This window comes from Lycorma delicatula, chromosome 1 (genome assembly GCF_047948215.1).
Source record: "Lycorma delicatula isolate Av1 chromosome 1, ASM4794821v1, whole genome shotgun sequence".
Lineage (NCBI taxonomy): Eukaryota > Metazoa > Arthropoda > Insecta > Hemiptera > Fulgoridae > Lycorma > Lycorma delicatula.
Window position 1 is genome coordinate 299,371,116 of NC_134455.1, and position 17,555 is coordinate 299,388,670.

Here is a 17,555-nt window from a genome sequence, read left to right on the forward strand (position 1 = left end):
AAAGAAGGCTGTAAGAGATGGTAGTATTTTGTATTGGCATTTGTCCTAGTTGACTTATTTGATGCTATTTTCCCTTTCTGGTGGTCTCTGATATTTAACTTTTACACATTTATACTTACTATAAAAACCCACTCAATTACCGTTTATATATTCCAAGTGTTATGCTTTTTATATATTCTTTTATTTTCTTTTGTAGTTTTCACTTACCCGTTAAATATCAAATTTTTCTCCTTTCCTATTTGCCTTAAGAATCAACTTTTTGAATTTTATTGATGCATCTAATTTTCAATATCTTCCTGTAACTCATTTCAAAGGTATCTCTATTATTCTTTTCCTTTCTGTTTTTTTTTTTTTCACTCTATTTTGTTTATTATAATGTGCTACAGTGAAAACAAACATTTTAAAGAATCTTTTTTATAAAAATTATTTCGATTTATGTTTAATTCTCTCAGACTTATTTTGGGAATGAACATTCTTCTTGCTTGAATCATTCTCTCCTCTTGATGAATCCTTTGAAATTCTACTACCTAAATAATAAAACAATAGTTTTAGAATGTTGTGCTCTACTGTTTTTTATAACATTACTTTCTTTCTGTTTCATTTCATTATTACCTTTGTTTTAAAGTAAAATGAAAACAAAATTTGGGTTGTAAACTGTTTCACTGACATCATTGAATATATTATCTGCTAACATATGTTTTATTGAAAACTATTGTCTATAAGTTCAGCGGTTACCAAATATTATTTATGGATCAGTAATTAATCAAGAAAGATAATAAAACATACCTCTATGCCTTTATCAGTATTATTTCAAATGTATAGAAAAAAATAATTAAATAGTACAATGTATGATTTTTTCCATTTACATTGTTTATGTATGAGAAGTTTAATTTCTAGTTGAAATTTTTTTTGAATTTTCAATTAATTTAATTGCCAATGTATACATTATCTCAGTAAGTCATCATCAACAATGATATAATAATTACATGTAATATTTGTCATATTTGATAATAAAAAAACAAATAAAAACAAAAATGTGTTAAATAAAATAGAATCATAATAATGACAATAACCATTAGAAATATTAAGTTAAGATAATGGAGATTAACCAGTTTTTATAAGCAATATTGAATTTTTTTTTTTTTTAATTCGCAAAGTAATCAAAAATGTATAATAACCATTAAAATTGTGCTACCAACACAGAATTAGGATCTGGTTATTAATTGTAATATTGCCATATTGTCATAACTAATGAATTAATAGAAGATTAGTATTTACTCGTTCTGTTCTAAATAGATAAATGTTAATAGACTTTAAAGTGCAGTCTCCATGAAACATTCTAAATACTTGGTAATGTCAAGCAATGCTGTTTGATGTTTTCACAACTGAGTTAAAATTACACCCACCTTCTATGGTCATTAAATTTGATTCTGATAATAGTGCACTGAAAAATATAAATTGTGAACTGGAAAAAAGTACTTTTCAGTTTGCTTTAACTGATTGATGTTAAATAAAGTGCAAGGAAGGTAATAATACTTATTTTTGACCCTGGTAATAATATCAACAGTCCAACAGCACTGTTACCTTATTTACTCGTGTAATCCACACCATTGCGTAACTCATGCACCTGAATTTTTAAAAAATATTAAAGATAAAATATTCTGCCAAATAAATATTATTTTCTTAGTGATTGTCACATTTTAGTTTCATTATAAACCTATGTAAAATCATTTCTGCACATAAATTATACACCTACTTTAAGATAAAAAAATGTTAGTTAAACGTAACACAAGTAAATGCGATATTTATGAAAATCGTTTATCTCTGAATGTTTGATCATTTTGAATGTCATCATTGTGTTTTAATAATAAAAGTACATTTATGTTTAGTGGTAAAGATATTTTTTTTTGAAATCTTTCAGATACCTGTACAGATAAAACTTGCATTCAAAATTTTATTGTGCTTAAAAAGTCATTTGGGAAGGTGTGACTCAAAAAACATTTTAGAGTAATGATGAGTCATTGTGTATCAAAAATAAGCCAATAAAATTCAAGCCAATAAGTACAATAAAAATTATAATACTTTGTGCACTGGCTGTATGTAATTATATTACCCTATTTTATGTTCTTTTTTTTTTTTTTTTTTTTTTTTAGGTTATTTAAATTCATATTCATTCTCCAAATGTTGTTGATTTAGGAGTATAGTCCTGAATCAGAAAATTTTGCCCTCCATATAAAATTACATTTTGTAGAGCAGTGAAAGTTGTTACATAAATGCATGCTTAGCGTAGACCAACTATTGTCAAGAGGGACATCCGCTTTCTCAAAAGTTTCATATAGACTCTAAAAATCTTTGGATTCTCAACTGTTTGGGTTCAATATTTTACACATTCACAAATTGACATCATTCAGTTCAACATCAAATCATTTGTTGATTTGAAGTGGGTTTACTAATTTTAATAGAGTTCATAAACATGAGAGAAAATTTTGTTTTATATTCTAGTGACAAGTTCTTATTTAGATTTCATATCTTTTGTTAAAGATAACATTTACTGGTAGCGAAAATTAAATTCTTTCTTGAAAAGTTTATTCTTCAAAATAATGACCAGTATCTCATACCAGGCTTAGAAGAGAAATTGAGGAGTGAAGGTTTCTCTATTTCTTCAATGAACCAAAGATATGATTTATTTGTTATTAAAGTTTTTCTAATATTTACAAAAATTTCAAATGAACATTTCCAAGAAATAGAATTTTAAACAAAAGTTTTTTTGCTGATATTTCAAATGAAGGTTACTTCTGTGTCTTGCAGGAACAGCTTTTTTTATTTACTTTCTAGGGATCTATTTAGGAATAAATTTCAGGACCAGAATTAAAAAAAAAATAAAATTTTTAACAATTTTTTTCCCGAATATTTTGAATTTATTCAAGGTTTGTTTTAAGCTAATAAAAAAAAAAATCTGGTACTCAGAGGTTTTCAAGTAGTACAGCTTCTTATAAAAAAAGTCTTAATAAATTTTAAATTAATATTAATTAAATTTGTTAACTTCTTTGAAGGAGTTTTAATTTTCAAATCTATTCATTAATTTACTATCAGTGGATTTTAGGGTTTGGAATTTGAATATATTATACATTTTTAATATAGACTTCTCTTTATTTCTGAGAAAACCTTTTGCTTTTTTTTTAAGGTTTATTTTTATTCCTTTGAGTAGAATTTTATATTCAGAAAGTTATTTTATCTATATAAAATTAAAATTACGAAGTAGTGATAAATTTTTTCTGTTTGGTTTCAATATCAATTTGAATGTATTAATTTTTTTTTAATTAGACAAATTGTAAATTTTAATGGAACGAGATTCACAGCTTTCTCACTTGTTTCCCCTATCATTTCATTTTTTTAAACATTTAATATTTTAATTATGAGAATGTTTGTTGTGATTAATCTTATGACAAAATCACTCACATAACCATGAAAAAAGTAAACTACAAAATATCAATAAGATTAATTTATATTTATATTAATTTTTTTCCTGTCTTCTAGGTTGCATTTTAATAAAACATTATAAATTTTGTAGTAAATAAATATATTTTTTTACATTGAACATGTTTTAAACATAAGTCATTTTTTAATAGCAATAAACAGTTGGAGTGGACCTAGGGGATTTCTTTTTGACCCTTTCTGGGGTCCCGTGGCTAGCTCTGGTCCATTGTGCCGCATTCTGACCTCATGAGAGGGCCTTGGTTTACTTGTTATTACTGTCTAGTCAGAGGGCTACCCTCTGGCTAACAATTATTTGTTAATAAATAAATTATTCAGGCTTTATAGAAACCTGAAAAAGAAACTAAACTACAAGACAGTGTAGTGGTAACTATGGTAACTAAATACACACCCATTTGACAAGGAAAACGTAACTTATTTCCATTGCATGGTGACAGAAAAATAACATTGAAGTAAACAGATAAATCTTTTTTCCCCCAAGGGAGGTAAGTTCTCTATGGCTTAAAACTTTCCCTGGGATAACATGAATGTTTCCTGTAAATTTGAAAGCAAACAACTGGTTGGTTCTCATATGATGCGAGAACAAACATTTTGGCAAAATTATGTGAGGCAAAATTTCGGCTTTATACATACAAAGATCACAAAGGTTAAATTGTTAGTGAACTGGTTTTTATTTTTTCAATTTATTTTTGTAACTTGTATAACACTTTTCAGCCATTTTTACTTTACAACAGTTATACATTGACTGGCCTATTTCAACAAAACGTTTTCAGACCCAAGCCCATCTTCAGTGATATTTTTTATTTTAATAAATTCTTCTTTGTTACATTTCTACATTAATTTTAGCATTTTATATTTTATTTTGTAGAAATTGTTTCTTAATGTGTAAATGTAAACAAAGAAGAATTTATTAAAATAAAAAATATCACTGAAGATGGGCTTGGGCACGAAAACGTTTTGATGAAAATAAAAAAGTAAACTAGAGTCTTCTCTAATTCTGTACTTTGTGGAGGCTGAAAAAATATTATTACATTTATTATATATAGTTATTTAATGTACAGAGGAAAAAGTGGACTATAAAAAATTTAATCTAAATAAATTAACATATATATAAATGTATCAGGTACATAATAATTAACAGTTATTAACTGATAAAACTTTATTCATTAACAAAGAATTCACATACACAAAATGAGAACAATAAAATCCTATTTTTAAATATTTATTATTTATTTATTTATATTAAATTAATCATACTGAATTGGTGTTTGATTTCCTTTTGAATAATGGAACTTGTTGTATTTATTTGTTTTCTCAGCACGTTGCCTACGTATTTCATTTAACTGATCACCTTGTGTTAATTCAATATTTCTTCTGTGTTCTACTTCTTTCATTCCCTTTCTTCCTCTTATCAGAGATTTAGGTAATCCTTTTGAATTACCTATTAAGTCAACTAAGTGTTTCTTTTTCATACTGGTATTATTAGTGTATCCAAGTTGTGAAGTTGAACTTGTTACTTTAGTACATTCTGCTTAACAAAAAAATTAATTAAATATTAACAATTTACATTTGCTCATGTACTTTTGACGTTAAATTATATAAAATAAATGACTTTGTTCAATATAAAATACTTACTCTGTTAAATGATTAATTAAAAGTTCAGAGTAAGTGAATTATATTTGATTATTCAGCATCCTAATAACATTTGCATTTACTAATTCTTCAACTCTTATAATTTTTCTTTTATTTTGTTCTTTGGTATCACTATAAGTTCCTCTTCTGCTAAGGCTACTACTTATATTACCACTGCACAGAGGCTAGACAATGAATTTTTATCTTTTATTTTTTTCTTTGATTAGTTATACATTAAGGTTATTATTTTTATCTAAAAAGGTGAGAATTTTCTCCCCCAAAAAAAGAAAATATTGCTGTACACCTAAGTACTACTATGGCCTCCTGTAAAATTTTTTGTAGAAGTATATTCCTGGAAGCCTCAAATCTCTTAGAGATATTTAACAGCATGACCACAAATAATTCAATTCTATTCTTTTACAAAAAAAATCACGATATTTCATAAATTTTTACGATTAAATTGCAGACTAAATATTATCACTTGTAACCTATTTTTCTACTTTATTAGCCAATTTTTTTCCAAAATTGATCTTATTGTAGATAAAATTAAATTTTTTTATTAATTCATAAATTAAAACCAATTTCAAATTTGTGAGATATTTTACTTTTCACAGTTATTATGATCTAAGCAGGCTATATGATATTTTCAGATTATCCAGACTTTAATTTGTCTGGACCATGCATATATCCATCTCATCCAGATTAATGGAGTTTATTTTTGGCATATTTCAGCACTATATGGACACTATTCTTGAAGAAGTCAATGTATCGTAGAATTGTCTTATTTGTTCCCTAAAACATTTCATATACTATTACATATAAACAGTTCAACTATCTCTATTAAATTATTTAATAAATTAATATAAAAATATTGATACCTTTTTCAAATATATCATCATACAAAAGTTTATTTTTCTTTGAAAAGTCACTGGAACCAGTTGGAGAACTGTCTCTTCTCTTCTTTTGCTGTATACTGTAAATTCCAGTTATGTGATGTGGTATTTTATCACCACCTCCATGATGTCTTAACCTATTTTTAAAACAAGCAGTTACTGAAATAATCTCATTTAATTCATAAATATTACTATAATAAGAATCTAGTGGTTGTCTCTATACTGATTATCAATTTATGACTTAATTTCAAGATATTTCTATGCATTTCAAACATTTAAAAGATTATTATCTCTCCCTATAACTGCTCCTACTTAATTAAAAAGGAAAAAAATGACATTATTGATTTGAACAAAACTTATAAGATACTTTTATATTATTAATGTTTATTTCAAATTTACTCAAGTTTCTATTTTTATTTATAAATAATGGATTTGCATTTTTTCTCAATCTGAATATTATTTTAAAAAGTACTACAATTTTTAAAGTCATTTTTTATTATTGAACAACTTTAATAGAAAACCTTTAAACCTTTTAAGAAGAAGCTCCACCTACACTAGATGGAAAATTCTTATTTTTTGAGCATAAATGAAAGCTATAACATAGTCGTAAAGAGTTCTCATAATAATTGCAATAGCACAGTTAAAAACTAAAAAAGAAAGTGAAAATCAACTTAATTTGACTACACATGTAGTTAAATTGACATCTTATGAACTGATTCAAATAAAAAATTATTCTAAAATTTATGTTATTATATTCTCTTTCTTAAAAAAACTTTTAGCAGGGGCTTTACGATAAACTAGTTTCACAAAATCTACTTCTGCAATTTCTAGAAAATTTTTACTTCAAGTTTCTTCTCAGTTTGCTGACACTGAAATTACCAGTACACTTCCACTGAAGTGACTTACAAAGTTTCATTCTTAGATAAACTTTTTTTCTAGTTTATTTCATTTATTAAATGAAATTTATTTTTTGAAACTGAGTAAAATTATTACCTTTTGAAATTATATCTGAAACAGTAGGTATATTTGTAAAATTTTCATAGTTCATTGACTTACGATTTCTAAATCATAATATTTTCTTTCTTTCCTGTATCAAAGATCTTCCTCTATCTGATTTTTAATAATATGTTTATTTTGTTAACTCTTTTTTACATTATCAACAAGAACATTTTTATTCCAAGCCACAATGATGTATTAAAGAGATTAATAAATAAATTAAAAATCAACCGTAAAACATTTTTTTTTTTATCTTAAATATAATTTTTTAGATAAACTGAGAAAATAATGAATAATACAAACTTCTATAGTAAAATTAAATACTTTTACAGAAATTTTAATAAAAAATCGTTATAAGTCAAATGTATAAAAAAAGTTTACTTCCTTACCTGTAAGCATGGCCAATACGCCACATAAGTGGTTCCATGCTTTCTAACCATGCCTGTTGCTGGCCAATAACACTTCCTGGTCTACAAATTCTTAGCCAAGCAATTGCTTCTAATGCTGTCATATTATAATGTTTCATAAGATATGTTCCTATTAGTGTCCCTGTTCTTCCAAGTCCAGCCTGAAAATGTTATATTGAATTAATAAAGTAAATTTAAAAGACTACATTACAGTAAGCATTATAGGAAAGAAAACAAAAAAAAAGCTCAGTCAGTATCTTGGTGAGTTGTAGATTAATATTTCTAGGTATAGTGCAGACTAACAAAATGTAAAGTAATGGAACAGACTAGAACATTCTCTCATTAATTATTTTATACTAACAGTCAACAAATTAAAAAAGTATTTATTTTGTATCTGAGGAAAATGTAAAAATAAAGAAAAATTGTAAAACATTTTCTTGTTTATGTAGTGATAATAGATTGTTTATGACCACAGTAAATGCTGCTCTGATCAACATAGTTATTAACAAAAAACTCCATATATTTCTTTTTTTGGCAATTTTTTTGCAATTTTATTATCTTTTTCCATTGATCAGCATTTTTAATTGTGGTTAAGCTTATATTAAAATCAATTGTAGAAAGATTAACTTTCTAATTATTCAGAATTGTACTCCTAGATGTAGTATAATTCTGAACAAATTGTATTTTTTTTCTGTGCGAAAGAAGTATGATAACTCTCTATTTTTTTTTAAGCTGCATTATCTCTGTTTCATTCTAAATTATTTCCTAACCTATTATTCTCCTAGCAATAAATCTGTGTCATTCAATATTTCTTTTTACTCATTTTTAGTATCTATAAAACAGCAGTATTCATTTTAACAACTTCAAGTTATATCTGTGGATTTTTATGAGTTTTTTACGTTTTTAATTAATTTTTTTGATGATAATTCAAAATTAAAGTGGATGAACTGACAAAGAAGTATAAACTTAAAAGAGCATACACTTACAATTAAACAATTTTTTCTGTTGAAATAAAAGATAGAAATTACTAAATTAAAAGTGAATCTTAATATACAAGTAAATGAAGCAACAAACAGTCATATTAAATATGGACATAGTTACTCAAAAACGTTTATGGAGAAGAGATTTAATGGAAGTTTGTGAAACTAGAAATAAAGGACAAGATCTATTCAGAAAAGAATTAAGAAAATGGGGGGAACTGTATTTTAGAAAATAATTTCATATGGAATGTTTTATGTATCTGTGAGATGGGAAATGGGGTATTGACAATGTCCCAGCAGAGCTCATATAAACAGTAGGTAGTCAAATCTGAAAGAAATTATTTCAGTTTGGGGATAAAATTTAAAAGAGAAGCAACTTTGATCAGATTTTAAGTAGTGTGTCAAATAAAACATGATCAAATATTGGCATACAAAACTCTAGATTAGCAGATTAAAGTTCTAATCTCAATAATTATGCGATAATTGATTTTTTTTCAGGTGAAAAACACTTTGGTGTTATCATCACCTGGGTATGATATTTGTTCTAAAAAAAACAGACAGTTAAAAATTAATTAAAAAACTAAAAACCCCAACATGCAGAAATATATCTTCAGAGTAAAACATGATATGTTCGCATATCATATAGGGGACAGTTGGGGAAAAAGGAGAGCAACACGCATCCATGAAGGAATTTTGAGATTATTGGAAGATCCAAGATACAAGCTATTTTTTCTTTACAGATCTGGAGGAGGTGTTGGCTTGGAATAGATGTTCAGGATTTTGTAGGATGTAGGGGTTGTATTGAAGATACCAAGAATGCTTTTAATAGTTGCACACACATTTTATCAGTAATGTTGTTATTAAGAAACACCTTATGAAGAAATTTTTATGACCTTTGTTTGGATTACTGCGCTAAAGAGAGATTTGAACATATAGGCAAAGAAGAGGAGGCTAGTAATGTTTGAAAAAGAATTTTATTACAAAATGATGAAAATTCTATGGAGAAATAGAGTTTTAATTATGGAACAGTGCTGAGGATCAGGAGGAAAAATGTTTAATAAATAAAGCTATGTTTAAAACATATGAAAAGAGGTAGGAGAAACAAGTGGATTGGTCTGATTATAAGGTATGAGGATTTAATTAGAACAATTTCTGAAGGTATTACTGAGCAGAAAGAATCCTAAAGTAGTGACAAATCAAGACTAAATTACTTAACCAAATAATGGAGGATACCAACTGTACTAAGTACACTGAATTGAAGAGATTCCTCAAAAATAATTAGACAATATCTGGAAATCAGAACTAGGATTCTCTTTTTTTTTAAAAAAAGAAGGTTAAATAAAACAGAATTGTTTAATCAAGGCTTTTTTTTAAAAAAAGGCTTCAATCATGCTCTCATTCACTTTCTTTCTGCAAGAAAATTATATATAACAGAACACTATTCTGAAGAAAAATTAGTAATCATACATTTTAATAACCTAAGAATTATAACCAGTGTATGGAGTAAGGTATATGAATTCTGTCATGAAACATGTTATACTTTCCTCACAGCTGTGCAAGATGGTAGACTACCCTGATCAACCTAAGTCAGAAGCAGGCCCATTGGGATTAGTTGTTCCTTTCTTCTTTCCTTATCCTTTACTTCTTCTTCTCTGAGCAAACGTCATTAGAGTTTGATCTTCTTTTTCTTATTCAGGGACAAAAACCTAACTACTGGTTGAGGAGCCTGTTGGCTAAAGCTAGAACTCATATTCTTATTCTATCGCTTCTTAGGACTGAATTTAAAATAAAGTACAAATGCTAGTTCACTCCATTACAGTAACAGAATTACCATCATTATTTTCCAAATACATGGAATCTTATTTTACCACAAACAATCCCTGTTCAACTCAGATTTCATTCAAATTATTAGTAATGCGCAGCAAAATGATTATCAGACTTTGATGAACACTTATTTGTCAATAAGATGTTCATTCTACATGTCATATTTTGTATTTCATTCAGTAAAGTTACATTTTTTCAAGTAATGTGTATAGTGGCAGCTCATGTATAGGGACTGTGGAACTGCAGCTCCCCCTATTTCCACTTGGTATTATCAATAACATTTAATATAATGAATAATGAGCCCTTTTTACTTTATACTTGTACAATATATAATCCTTAATGTCAGTAGCCATCCCCCATTTTATGAATAAGATACAAAAATCTTTGTATGGTACTGTTTGATTCACAGTTCCAGCGGCATGGTGTTTGGCTGTAGTGCACACACACACATAGGAAGCTGCATGCAAGACTGCAAGGGAGAGAGAGCACTGTCGCTTCCACAGTGCTGATTCTGGCATGCTGGTGGAAGTTAGTTTTTTTTTACTCTGCATGTGTGTGTGGAACGTTCCTTGTTCGTTCCCTTTTCAAGTTTAGTTGGTGGAAGGAGTATGAAAGTGGTTTAATTGTTTTTTCAACAGTGATCAGAAGATGGCAGATTCAAGGGCTCTTTCATCGCCAAATCTGCCCAAAAACACGCTGGAAGGGCAAAAGAGAAGGTAATTAGTAACAACTAATTATGTATTTGTTTCTGTGTATATAGAAATTTAAATTAAGCACCATTAGACTATAATGTTTTTAAGCAGACATTTTATTTAGTTATTATCTAATAATACTAAAAAATATTATGTGTATTGAGATATTATTATTTATTCAGTTAAACTGAATACAGCTTTTAAGTACAGTGTGTTTAAAAACTGTTTACCATATTCTTGAATGTGATAAAATGTAGAATTAGATTATCCTGTTTCCAGCTATTATATTTGATTTTTTTTCAGTTCATTTATTTTACAGTAAACTTTATTCATGGCCTTGACAAAGCCCAGAAAAAATTTTCTGGAGCAGCACCCCTATTAATTTTAGCTATGAGTTGCCACTGAATGTGTGTATCCATTATAGGATTTTAAATGATTCTAGGTAGCAAATGGGTTCTGCAATCAACCAACAATAAAAGTTCCAAATATTGAGAAGGCAAAGAATAAGGATTAATGTAAATATATCTTTGACTTATTTATTAATGGTAAAATAAATGAAAATAATTATTGTGTTAGAAAACCTCATTACAATATATTGTTCACTGACTCAGAATCCTGTTCATTAAAAGAGCAGTATATCACACAAATTCTGATACATTGTCTTGCTTGTTAATTTCAAGGTTGGTCAGCGCTCCTTAGAAATACCATTGGCATTTATTATAAGATACTTTTTTTTAGTATTCTCTAAAATACACTTAATAATGGCTAATTAATGTTACATATAAATATGGATACCTCATACCTTGCAGTGGACAGCTATACCATGAGGAGTCTTTTCACAGATTTGTAGGAACTGGAAAACTATTTCATTTGTTGGAGTTGTACCATCTACGAAATATAACTCATGATGAGCTATTCCACACTGTGTAAAACTGTAAAACAACTAAATTTCTTTTATCCTCAGTAACTATATTTCTGATGTATATAATTAACATGACTTGATGTTCTTTTTTAGTTTTATAAATACAATTATACAATAAAAACATTGTTTTATAATATTTTTTGTATATAGTTATTATACTAGTATAATAGTACAGTGTATTCTTGTATATAGTATAGAATTTTTAAAGTTCTATTATCTAAAATTATACACAAATTTTGTTTAATTATCATAAATAAAATGTATTACTCCCTACTTCTGATTTAAGTTTGATAAGTTAGTTTAATATTTTCATTGCGTAAATTTATTAATGGATTATTTTATGTATCTTAATGAAAAATTCCAAAACAAATCAGTAAGTATAAGATTAGTTTAACTGATATTATTAATATATATATGAATTTTCAATCACTTGTAATAGAGAACACAAAAAATAACTGAAAATCCATGTTTATCTAAAATGGAACACACCGTGATAATTCACATCCATTGTGTTGAACTTTTTATACATTTATTAATAATTAATGAAAATGTTAACTATTTATTTTCTGTTATTTTTTTTAAAATATGAATTAGATTCACCTGAGGCTTTTCTTAACTCTAACCACTTAACACATTAGCTGTGGTACTGGTTACATGTGTTCTGTACAAGCATTTACAGTGAGGTATCCTATTTATCCCTCAATTCCTTTCTGTGTGGTAGTAGTCCTAGGTAGTCAGTACAAAAGAGTAAAATTTATTATCACTTTAGTGTGATACCAGATGTATAGGGTTGTATGATTGGAGTCCTAACAACGCTGAACTCTGCTAACAAATAGTTCTATCAATGGCTGACAGGTAGTGGTTAGAATAGGTGAAAGTTTACAAGAAAAGAGAATCTTGTAATGGACCAACCCAAACCTTGAATATTGGACAATGGGAACTTGTAACAACCTATAATTTAATGCATGTAATATTTCACAAATATTACATGTATTAAAAAAATGTTGCAGCATCATTTTAAAATAAGAAATAAGTATTCAAAAAATTTTCAGAATCCTCATCTTATCATGCTGACTGGTTAAGAGTGTTCTTGCTAATAATGGGTGTAATATGTATTGTAATTCTTGCAGATTTAGCAGAATCCTAAGTATCCATTCAGTGCAAACTGTGCTTAATTACATTCAGTTCACAAGAAACATCTAACCGCTCAGAATGTATAAAGATTCAGTACCACTATCTCCATCACCAAACCTATGCATTAATCTTGCCTTGAAACATGGGGTTTTGTCATGAAACTACAAACCACTTTCAGTCTGATGATATTAGTAATATCTTGTAAATATATCTTCCCTTTCTTCACAAATGATATTCAAGAAATATTAGTTGCTCCATAAATCAGTTTATTTTTTAGTAATCCACAATTTTCTTTGCCGAGAATTTAAATGGATATTTTCAATCCAATTTCTTAGAAATTTATAGGCATTTTTTTGCAATGCCATTGAAATAAACACAATCACTCTGGCAGTTTTTTTCAAAATTTTCACAAGTTTCACAGTTAATTGCAAAATCATGTCTAAACCTTAGTGTTTATTGTTGATTTCAAGAATTTAATGAAAAAATAAAAAGACTTTAAGCCAATTAGATAACTGTATCTGCCAACAGTGTGATGACTTACTTGCTTTATAAATTTCTGTAAAACTTACATGGTAACTCATGAATTAGTTTAAAACCATTTATCATTTGCTTCAGAGATTGTTTTCTAACCTGAAAAGTTTCCCCAAGCATCATTCATTTAATCAAGATTTTTACAATTTTCCTTCCATTTTTCAGTCTCTGAAATAGACTAATTATTTTGCTACATTGTTTCACCTTTCCACTTACAAATGATAAATGGAGCAGTGGATTTCCATAAGAATACTTAAAAAATGCCCTAGCTCAATAAATCAAATAAGTAAAAAATGAAAACAAGTAATAAACATGGTATAAATCTGTTGAAGTATGAATGCTCATTTGCAACCTTTTAGAGATGTACTAAATATCTTAGGTATGGAATTTTTTAAAAACTAAAAGAAATATAACATTACTTGCCTAACCGGCCCAACCAAATCTAATATGGTGAAATAGATGATATGGTATATTTTAGATCTATGAATTAGTGTATAATTTTTTATTATGATCTTTTTTATTAGGTGCTTATTTTTTTTATAAACCATCTATGATGATTTACTATTTCTACATGACCGCATTGCTTGTGAACGCGACTAAAAAGAAGGCTGGTTAATTACATTAAGATTTCAAAAACTGATTAGGTGCAATATACACCTAAACAATTTTTGCAATTTTAACAAAATTTGTACAATCAATATAACTACATATTTTGTTAAAAAATGCATGATCTTCATGTGATCATCTCCGGACAAACAGACATTTAATTATTATTATTATTATTATAGACACAATAAGAGATGATAAATGATTTTGGTTCAGTTTTGTATGAAATGCCAAGGAATCATGAAAAAGTTACCTTAGAGTTTAAAAATGTACAGCTTTAAACAGATAAAAGGATTTGTAACGGAAAAATTTATTGCTGCTATTTTATACACGAAAAATTCCTGATATTTACGGGGACACAAATTAAGACAAACAAACGGTTGAAGCTAAAAGATATCACTTTTTTACAGCGACATCATAGACTTGTCGGAATTGAATGTGAGATTTTGTGTTGTACTACATAGTACTAAGTTAGACACGTTCACTGAGTTTCAGAATTCACCATTAGAGTTCAGCACTTGCTGAAAAATTTGTTTTTATTTCGATATATTTCATAATACTTAAAAATAATGCTACTTAATTAAATTATGTTAACTGAACAGCTTATAAAAGACCATTGAAATCATTTCATAGGGGGCCATGGGGGACCAACATAATTAATGTTTACTTAAATGTCTTAAATTAAAATTTATCACAAAATCAAAATAAAAATTATTGAGTGCACTGCTAAAGTTTCAATTTTAATTTTTTAAGAGATTTTTTTTTACAGTAGTTTACAAATACTATATGAGTACAATGCTAAAATTTTTTTTCATATAAGTTTTTTAATAGTGAAATATTAGAAAAAAATAATTTTGTATTTGAATTATATTGTACAATGATTTAAAATTTATGACAAATGACGCAGATGATTAAAGCTGGTCTTTCTCAAGGAAGTTAGTTGAGGTCTAACCGAATAAATTATAATCTTACGTCCACGGTTCCTCGGTATTTCCTATTACAGAAATAGGCTAAATAAAGCATTATGCTTGTGAGTCTTAGACAAGCGGACATACAAAAGAATACCATACAATATCAAACAAAAATAAAAAAGAATGAAAACTAAATTAAGCCAATAAGCCGATGAAAATTCAAGTCTAGTAACAGTCACACTGCAATCGATCGGAATGAATAGCAATCACCAATGAATTCTGCAGTATCTTATCCAATCGACTCTTAAAAATCCAACGGATGGAACATTAACAATATCTTCAGACGCTAGGTTCCAAAGATCCTATCTATGTAAAGAGGAAATGTTTCTTTATAGTTGTACGAAATCTTTACTTAGTAAGCTCAAACGTGTGACAAAGCCGATTGTCATAATTTCTTATAATGATGGAATTGAAGTAGAATAGTGCTCGGATGTAATTATTCTAACCGGATATACTTCTCTGTTGTTTATCTTTTATAAACAACGAAACCTTGGCCAGGCGATCTGCGGATTTAATGACTAAATCTATACGAATAAGTTGGCCATGAGTCCTGATACTAAAAACCTGCTGAAGATAGTCGGATATTTCCGAAACACTACAAAAATAAATCAGTCAAACCATTATTTTTAGCATTTCAACGTACTATACGAAAGGAAAACCGACAATGTACATTGTCGGTACATTACCAACTAATGTGTCCAAAGTATTTGAATGGAATTTGAAGTATTAAAGTTTATTTCGATTAATTTAGATGTTTTACAATATTTATCTTGTAAGATGTAATAATAGTTGCTAATTTCCTTTTAAGTGTTATTCTGCTTTTGAAAGATATAGAAACTGAAAAATCGCATTTTTACAGAAGTAACGTTAGAATAATATATAAAGGTAAAAAATGAAGGATAAATTTTATTATTAAAATAACTATCTTTAGCGTCAATGAAAATTTCGAGTCATATTTTTATGGAATTAGACGATAAACATTAAATTAATTTTTTAGTTTAATTAACCGACTATAAAACACTATTAATAAAAATAAAAAATCATCAATTTTCTTGCAATAGTTATTTATCACTGGTTTATCATTAAGTCTCTTTAAATACAGTATTTCAAGTCGTTTTTCTTTCAAAATAACTAGAATTAGTGACTGGGAATATAGCCAATCTGATTTTAAAAAATTAACTTTTTATAATATCTTGGTTTTTAGTTCAAAAGGTAAGTTTTTCTGGAAGACCAGAAGCTAAAACTTTTGACGTGAAACGTCTTTAAAAACACCGAAACATATGGGTACCAAGGTAGAAATTTGTAGCGTAACGAAAAGTTCGATATCGTCCTGCCTTAATAACTCCCTAACTATTAGTCTCAGAGACGTAAATGCAGTGTCATTTACGTCTGTGAATTTGCGTCACTGGTGAGCGGGTTGGCGGGGAGAGGGCATAGTGCAAATCGGCCAAAACTGGTGCTCTCGCTCATTTCCATTCAATGTAACTCACAAATTTGACGTGACAGCGCGGTGATTTCGTGTGTTTGTGTTTAGTTTGTTGAGGAAGATCGATTTAAGTATTAATAATTGTATTTTGGGCAATATTTATGTGTAAAATAAAAGTAAACTTATAAAAAGTATAAAAATTCAATATGCTATCCTTAGCCCGCGCAAAAGCCAGCCGGAAGTATAAATTACGATGTCGTTGGATAGAAGAGGTTATGGGCCACGCACAGGTATCCCAATTTTTGGTGCCAAGTGAGCGAGACTGTTTCGGGAGCGTCTCAAAGCTAGCACGGCGCGCTCACTGAACGACACCGATGGCGCGAGCATCTCTACTATTGCTTATTATGTCTTACGTCTTACTTATGATATCACAAACCAGTGTTGAATAAACTGTCGTTGAATAATAATCGAAATAAATGTCGTGTGCCATTTAGTGTCTATTTTACGTTAAAATTAAATTTAGTACGCAGTCAATGTCTCGTTTTTATTTTTATCCAAGCACTAAAATACCAATTTATCTGTGAAGTTGGCCAAAAGAAGGAACTAAAATTTTCCATTGAAGACTTTCTGTTTTGCTCAAAAAATATGATGATGGCTCCCCATTTAACTCTACAGATAAGTTAGTCGATCTGTAGCTAGTAGTAACTTCATTCAAGATTTGTAACGTTTCACGTTAAACCAACGGCCGTGAGCCCCGATACAGCCCCACTCGATTTTTATGTTAACATACTTTATTAAAATAAGCTGTATCTAATATGAATTGTTATACTCGAGGATTTTCACATGATATTGAATGAATCTTCCTTGAAATTTAAAATGATTTAACTTGATAAACCGGTTTGGAGAATTTTCTATTTTTAATTCTATTAAATATATTTATTATTATAGTTTATATCTATCTAAGTTGCTAATGTTTTTTACTAGATTTAATAAATTATACATTTGTAGAGTATATTGTTGATTCCAACTTTTCTTGTTTATAGGTG

General features: G+C 28.0%; 1 protein-coding gene across 1 annotated transcript in view; it reads right to left on the reverse strand.

Moving 5' to 3' along the window:
• Positions 1-4,742: 4,742 nt before the first annotated feature.
• LOC142317858 (dual specificity protein phosphatase CDC14C-like) overlaps positions 4,743-17,555 on the reverse strand; it is a 132,588-nt gene continuing 119,775 nt past the window's right edge. Inside the window, exons 6-9 of the mRNA XM_075354407.1 lie at positions 11,722-11,851; positions 7,406-7,584; positions 6,057-6,157; positions 4,743-5,023 (exon numbers count right to left, since the gene is read on the reverse strand). Coding sequence (XP_075210522.1) covers positions 4,743-5,023; positions 6,057-6,157; positions 7,406-7,584; positions 11,722-11,851 — 691 coding nt within the window. The remainder of the gene's footprint in view (positions 5,024-6,056; positions 6,158-7,405; positions 7,585-11,721; positions 11,852-17,555) is intronic.